At 69.9% G+C, this 7662-nt stretch overlaps 1 protein-coding gene across 1 annotated transcript; it reads right to left on the minus strand.

Annotated features, from left to right (window-relative positions):
• Window positions 1–367: 367 nt before the first annotated feature.
• Window positions 368–7586, minus strand: LOC125345216 (transcription factor GATA-5-like). Its single transcript, XM_048337434.1, is given in 8 exon segments — window positions 368–410; window positions 1029–1171; window positions 1511–1531; window positions 1533–1637; window positions 5729–5863; window positions 5865–5905; window positions 7114–7374; window positions 7377–7586. Coding segments are annotated over 8 exon segments (948 nt in total). The 5' UTR covers window positions 7576–7586.
• Between the last annotated feature and the right edge of the window lie 76 nt (window positions 7587–7662).

Raw genomic sequence — 7662 nt, forward strand, 5'->3', positions numbered from 1 at the left:
AAATAAATACACGAGCGGACGGCTTCCCCTCCAGGGTGGTGCCCCTCCCGTCTGTGCGCGATGGGCACGCCACGCCTGGCCCTCCCGCGCCCTCCGGAGGACCAGCTCTCTGCACCATGGCGCCCCAGCCACCGTGGGGACCTCGGCCCCCGGAGGCCTTGTCGCCCCACCTCGCTGCCTCCCTCGCCTGGGTTTTGCTCTGCTTGGACTCTTGCCACGCCCGGGCGCAGTGGGCGGCGAGTGGGAACCAGTGCTCCGGGCGGCAGCGCGGCTTGGGCGGGCCGGGGAGCCCCTGGCCGCCCCGCGGGCCCGGGCCCCTCCCCCGCTGGCCTCTGGTGCCGGTCGTTCACCAGGTGCCACGCCAGGATCACGCAGCCCGTCTCTCCGTGGGCCGGGTGGTCTCTGCGGTGCTCGAGGGGGGCGGGGAGGATGTGGCTGTGCTCTGGGGGGGCCGCCCCCGCGCTGGGGTGGCGGGGCCCTAGGCCAGCGCCAGCGCGCACCAGGCGTCCTGCCGCAGGGCCCCTCCCAGGCCGGCCTGAGGGCCCAGGGCCGCGGAGGGGAAGGCAAAGTCCTCGGGCTCAAACTTGAACTCCAGGTGGCTGGGGGCCGGGCGTCCCCCACCGGGCCAGGGGCCTGCAGGGAGGGGCAGGTGTTAGGGCGCAGAGGCGGGGGGGCCCCACGCTGGGGCTCCGGGGGCCAGCCTGCGAGGCTCCTGGGAAGGGAGCCCGGCTGACGGCCGGGGCTGCCTCCAGGAAGCGCCCCCGGTGCCCCACAGGCCGGGCTGGCCACGAAGCGGCTCCCTGGGGCCCGCCCCGTGTCCGCGTTACCTGGGAGGCGGTGCTGGGCTCGGTCTTCAGAGGGCGGCCGAGCCGTCGGCGCCGGGGCCTGCAGGCGGGGACGCCGTGGCGCGCCGCTGTGGGAGGAAAGGGGGGGGGTGCTCGCAGGAAGACGCGGCCGGCCCCGGGAGGTCTGGGGGTTCCTGGGGATCACACAGCCCGCCCGGGCGGGGCCTCCTCGGCGGGGCTCACCCCACTCTCCCCCAGCCGGCCAAGCCCCCGGGGCCGGGCCCTGCCCGCTCCGCACCCGAGTGGCCCTTGAGCTTGGCCGTGTTCTTGGGCTTCCGTTTCCGTGTCTGAATACTTTCCTTTTTCATCGCCAGTGGCCGTGGCACCTGGGAGGATCGGGGGTGTGGGGGGGGAGAGGTTCTGGCCACCCAGATCCTTGGGGCCTCCCCTTCAAACCCCTCTCCCCCCCCAGAACTGGCCCCTGCTGGGCTTCTGGGCCGGACCCAGCCCTGTCTGGTGGGTGTCGCTTTTGGGGCACAGGAAGACCAGGGTGCCCAGGGACCATCCAGGAGGAGCGGCCGTGTGTCTGTCTACGCAGTGGGCGTGCGGGGAGAGCCTGGCCCCGGTGGGGGGGGGTGCCTGCCGTCGACCCGCCGCTCCCCCGGGGCTCGGCGGCCGGCAGCCCCCCTTCCCGGCTCCCCCCCGCCCCCGGGGCGCCCGCTCACCCCGTGCAGCTTGGTGTAGAGGGCCGCAGGCGTTGCACACCGGCTCGCCCTCTGCGTTGCGCCGCCAGAGCGTGGTGGTGGCCGTGCGGCAGTTGGAGCAGCAGAGGCCGCTTCGGCGGCTCGAGGACTGCGGGGGGATGGGCGGGGTGAGCCCGGGCCGGGGGCGGCGGGGCCCGGGCTCGGGTGGGGGCGGGGCCGGCTGCCCCTGGGAGCGGCGAACGCTCCCGGGAGCAGACGGGACGGGAGCCGGACTCGGGACTGGCGGCTGGAGGGTACCAGAGTGGCTGAGGCACTTAGGGGCCCTGAACTCGCGAGCCCTGCCTTAGACCAGCCCGGCAGGACACGCGTCCCCCAGTTCCGCAAAGCCTTGGCGCCCCAGGACGGGCCCCCTCCGCCTCTCGGTGTCTGCTTCCATCGTAAAAGGTGCTGGGGGCCCTCCGTGGGCTGGCCGTGTCCACGGCCATCGGGCACAGACGCGGGGGGTCAGCGCCCTGGCTGTGGGCCGCCCATGCTGGCCTTTCCCCCTGCGGCGTGGGGTGGGGGCCGCAGCACCCCAAGGCCACGGGCCTCCTCCAGAGGCCAGGCCCAGGGGCAAGCGCAAGGCCTGCGGGTTCCCTGGGCACAGTCTCCCAGCTCTCCGGTGGATGTGGTGGTGGTGGTAGATGGGGGTGGATGGAGTAGGTAGTGGTGGGATGGGGTAGATGGGGGTAGATGGGGGTGGAGGGAGCTAGGTGGTCTCAGGTAACTTCCCCCATCCCTCCTCTACCTCCATGTATCTTGCCCCCTGGACATGGCACCCAAGCCTTCCAGAGACCCGCGTGTCCACCCTGCCCATGGCTCCCAGCAAAGAACCACCCATGTCCCCAATCCCACCCGAGACCCCAGCCCTCCCAGCCCTTGGGGCCTTAGGACCCTGAGCCACGGTTCTTCCGGGACTCAGGGATCGAGACCTAGCAAGATGCCGGTGGCCCACTGCTGTAATCCCTGCACACGGGAGGCTCAGATCTGAGGAACGCGGTTTGAAGCCAGCCTGGGCAGAAAAATGAGGACTTTACCTCCAATTAGCCAGCAGAAAGCCAGAAACAGGGCTCTAGCTCAAAAGGTATGGCACCATCCTCGAGTGAAAAAGCCAAGTGAGAGCAAGGCCTTGGGTTCAAGCCCCAGTGTTGCCGCAGGGAAAAAGAACCACCTAGACCTAGATGACCAGGCTGGCCTCCCTCCAGCCCCACCCATGCCTGGCTGGGGGGCACCACCAGCCCAGCCACCTGCCCCCACCATGTCCCTGGTACATCTCTGCCCCTCCTCTGCCCGGCCCTTGGATGACTCCCTGGCCATGTCCGTCCCCTTCCTGCCCGGGCTGGGTCCCTGGCCCCACAGGGAGCCCGCAGGGACGGGCGGAGGGAAGGCGCCTGCCAGCCAGGCAGCGTCTGCTCTCCCCACGCCACGCAACGGGACGCAGCCGGGCCCCCAACTTGTCTGGCCTGGCTGTGGAGTCCCTCGCGAGTCGCCTGATCAGTGAGGGGCTCGGGGGGGCCCCCCAGTGCTTCCTCCGCAGCCCTGGGCCCTCAGCTCCGCGGGGACAAATGGGACAGCCGGTGCTTTGTTAAGCCATCCCCTGCGGAGTGGGGGCCATTTACACACCCGGAACCCACGCTTGCCTGAGCGTTCCGACGTCGACCGGACACCCAAGGCCCACTGCGGCCCGCACCTCCTGCAGTCTCTTTAGAGCCAGGAGAGCCATGGCTGGGAGGCCCCCCTCCCCCCCCCCACGCCCCCCCCCCCCCCAAGCCTGCACACCTACACCAGGCCCCGCAGTTGCCAGTGGCACCACAGGAGCTCACAACTGCTGTCATGTAGGAGGGAGACGGAGGCTCGGGGGGTGCTGGGGGCCCACCCCCCGAGGCCCCGGGCGGCCATCTGTCCTTCCTCCCTGTCCGCGCCGCATCCAGGCCTGGCCATTCTCAGGCCGCCACCCTGCCAGGCCTCTCCTGGCTGCCTTTCTATTTTTTTTTTTTTTTAAATGTTCTTTCTGAGAGAAGTTCATCTTCAGAGCCAGCTTATCCAAGGCGGAGCCTCGTTGTGCATCCGAAGCTTCCGTGTAAAGCGTAGGGTGAGCAGGTGCCACAGCTCACTCCTGCAATCCCGGCCACGCAGGAGGCTCAGATCTGAGGATCCAGGTTCAAAGCCAGCCTGAGCAGGAAAGTCCGTGAGGCTTACCTCCAAGGAAAACCAGAAGCGGCACTGTGGTTCAAAGCGGTAGCACCAGCCTTGAGCAAAAGAGCTCAGAGACAGCACCCAGGCCCCGAGTTCAAGCCCAGGACCGACAAAAAATGTCAGTATGATGGGCAGGGTGGGTGTGGGCAGCGAGGCACGGGGGACGGTAGAGGGAAGGAGGCTGGCGCCCAGCTTGGGAGAGGAAGTGCGTGTAGAGCGCTGGGCGCAGAGACGCAGGGCCACGGTGCGCCCGTGCCGTTGGGGGGTTTCCTTTGAGCCTCGATGGTCTCTCACGACTGCTGGGGACACCCAGCCCGGGCCCTGGTGATGGGCGCGGGTCCCGCAGGGCAAGCGCACAGCACACGATGAGCCGGCCGCACACCTGTCCTCGCTGGGGGAGGGCCAGTGGACTGGGAGGGTGAGTCACGGGGTGGGGGTGGGGGGCGAGCGAGGCTCACGGAGTGAGGGGGGCCGGCCCAGACCCCAGCGCTGTGAGCCGTGGGCCCAGGGTCTGCGACTCCTCGGTGTCTATACGGAGCCTGGCTCTGGGGTCAGCCCGGGGCAAGGATTAGGACTTGCTTCCCTGAGCTATGCTGGGGCCCCAAAGCAAGTCAGGGGAGACCCCAGCTTCTTTGGGGGAAAAGAAAGGAAGCGGGGAGCATACAAAAGCCCCACCTGGCAGGCACACGATGGGTCACACCTGGGCCGGAAGGGAAGACGGTCCGGGGACAAGCCTAACCTGCTGCGGTGTGCGGTGTGCGTGGGGTGGGGCGTGTGGGGTGGGGCGTGTGGGGTGTGCGGCATGTCGGGGTGGTGTGGTGTGCGGCGTGTGGCGTGCAGGGTGAGGGGTGTGTGGCATGTCGGGGTGTGCGGCGTGTGGTGTGCAGCGTGCGGGGCGTGCGCTCAGGCAGCCCGAGCAGGGCTCTGCAGTGACCCCCTGCCTCCATGCTAGCCAGTGGTCCTGGTAGAGGGGGGCAACAGCTGCCTCCTGGCGCATCCTGGTGCCCGGTCAGGGACTAGAATGGCCGAGGGGTAGGTCTGCGGTCGCGGGGGGGCGGGGGCGGGGGGACTCAGTTCCACAGGACCTGGGCCAGCTCTCGTCCCACGAATCCTGGCTTTCCTTGGTGACGTTGTGAGGAGGCAGCACTAGGAGTGGCATAGGGCTGAGCCACTGGAAACGGACTGGGGGTGAAGCGGGGTGGGGGAAGCCCTGGCGGGGGAGTCAGCTGTCCCCCAGCTCAAGACACCCGGACTGGGGCAGCCCCCAGCCCCCCTCAGTGAGCCTTGCGGCACCGACGGCGGGTGCTGCCTGGGGCTCACACGGCAGACCAGAGGGCTCCGAACCCACAACGCTCCGCTCAGGACTGGAGACCCGAGGGGCCAGCACAGCCTCGACCCCTCCACTGTCGCCTACGGGGACCGGATTCAGCACTGGCCGGGGAGACGCCGAGGCACAGAGCTTCTTTACCCCTCTGCCTGGGGCTCCGGCCCCCGCCCCCCAGCCCCCGCCCCACGGTCCCACACCAGCAGGAACCGAAAGGTGAAAACAAGTTCAACCGATAAGGAAGGGAACCCCCAGAGGCCTGGCTTCCCGGACGCCCCTAAAGTATGGGCACAGAGTGCTCTCCAGGGACATAGACCCAAAGACCTTCTCATGTAGGAACCCGACCCTCAGCAAAGCACTCTGCCCTGGTGGTCTTTGCTTGGTCCCCCCCCCCCCCCCAGCCTCTGACGCCCGGCCAGCCTGCAGCTATCACGGCCTGACTACAAGGCTGGGCCCCGGGGCTCAGTGCTGAGCAGCCCGACAGCACCACGGGCCCCAAGTTCTGGGGGTGTGCTCGTGGATGACGGCATTGGGAACCCCTGCCCCGCGCCTTCTCCAGAGGCGGAGGTGGGCGGGGGGACGGGGGACGGCGGACGGCCGATGGCGCCGATGGCCTGTCCTGCCTCACTGTGGAGAGGCCTGCGGGAGCCAGGTCCCCCCCCCGCCCCCCAGCACCTCACCAGCCGCTTCTGGGGCCGCACCAGCGGCCTGTTGACGCCGTTCATCTTGTGGTAGAGGCCGCAGGCGTTGCACAGGTAGTGGCCCGTGCCGTCCCGGCGCCACAGGGGCGTGGACAGAGCCCCGCAGTTGACACAACTCGCGGCCCTCGCCGGGAAACTCCTCCAGAAGGTCGGACACTGCCGGGAGGAGCGGCTCGTGAGCCCCGGCTCGGGCTGCTCCCTGACCCCGCACGCAGGAGCGGCTCGTGAGCCCCGGCTCGGGCTGCTCCCTGACCCCGCACGCCTGCGCGGCGCCCATCCGACCCACGTCTGCACCTCGTCTCGTTCCACTCTCCTCGTGTTTTACACGTACAGAGATTTAAGTTACTTGAACAACTCGGTAGCCTGAGTGTGAATAAACTGAACTTTGGAGATGGCGCTGCCCGAACCAGGGGCCACAAAGCGTCTGTATTTTTAACCTGCTCGGGAAGCAGAACTGTCTACACGGGCAAAAGGGAGGGGACCAAAGGGCACCGCCCCCAGCCAGTGCCTCCTTCCCTGACCCCCCAACTCCTCCCGCACCTCCTCTGCAAAGTGTAGGGAGGCGGGTGGGGAGAAAAAGTTCTGAGGGGGGCCCTGGTGGCCTGGCTGTCAGCTTTGTTGTGGTCACCACCACGGGACAGCACGGCTTCACCAACACACCGGGGCGAAGGGCTCCGAGGCCCTCCAGGCCCAGCCCGGCGCCAGGCGCCAGCGGTGCGGGGGCAGCAGGGGGCCCCGGTGGAGGCGGGGTGAGGATCAATCATCACCCAGCTGGGGGTGGGCGCCAGGCGTGGGGCTGCGCGGGGCCGGGCGCCTGGGCCAGGGAGCCAAAAGGCGGCTGAGTGGGCCGGGCGGCCCCAGGCCCTCCTCCCTCCCCGGGGTGGCCCAAACACGGGGCGCCCCTTGGGTGTAGACTGCGCTGAAAGCACTCAGAAACCGGGTGGAGCCATTTCCCGCTTTAGAGGCCTGGAACCTGATGATGCGAACTCGTGCTTCTCAGACCCACCCAACCCGCCTCTGAGATTAGGACCGGGGTTTCTCCCGGCGCCCAGATCCCCCGATCCACCACTTCACAACGCTGGGGCCCCAAGGCTGGCTGTGGCCGTTTACACCGCCCTGGGTTTAGTTGAACCAAAGGCGGGGGAAAAAAGAATGCATTTCTTTCTCTCTCTTTCTCTCTCTCTCTCTCTCTCTCTCTTTCTCTCTCTCTCTCTTCCCCCCTCCCCCCACCCCCCACCCCCGCGGACCCTGCCTGCCTTCCCCCGTCAGTCACCGGTCCCCAGCGGGGCAGGCTGCGGGCAGGGAGCGCGTTTCGCCGGGTGCGGGTCGGGGAAGCCGCCGCCCCGCCGGGGCGCGGTACTCACCGAAGGCGGCCCTGCGGCCCGGAGGGCGGCCGGGGGGCCCTGCAGGCCGTGGAAGCACGCCGCCATCGAAGGCTCCGGCGGCCCAGGACGGAGCCCCGTCGGGGCTGGCGTAGGCCGGGTGGGTGGCGGGGTACGAGGCGCCCGCGGGCCGCCCGAGCGCGGCCGGGTACGGCTCCCGGGGCAGCAGCGGCCCCTGGAAGGCGGCGGCGTCCCGGGCGCCCGCGCCGGGGCCGGGCGCGAAGGGGAACGCGGGCGTCCCGGCCCGAAGGCGGCGTCCGCGGGGGCCCAGGCCGCGTGCGCGGGGAGCGCGGGGGGCCGCGGGCCCGGCTCGCGGGCCGGCAGGTAGGGCAGCGCGGGCGGCGCGAACATCGGGGCGCCGGCGCCCGGGCCCGGCAGGAAGGCGCCCGGGTCGGCGTAGGGGGCCGCGCCGGGGCTCGCGGCCAGCGCCAGGCTCGGGTACATCCTCGGCGGTCCCGACCTGCGGGGAAGGGCGGCGGGCGTCGAGGTCTCGGCGCCGGGCAGGTGCGGCCCCTGGGGCGGATCCCGGGA

This window comes from Perognathus longimembris, unplaced genomic scaffold (genome assembly GCF_023159225.1).
Source record: "Perognathus longimembris pacificus isolate PPM17 unplaced genomic scaffold, ASM2315922v1 HiC_scaffold_5403, whole genome shotgun sequence".
Classification (NCBI taxonomy): Eukaryota; Metazoa; Chordata; class Mammalia; order Rodentia; family Heteromyidae; genus Perognathus; species Perognathus longimembris.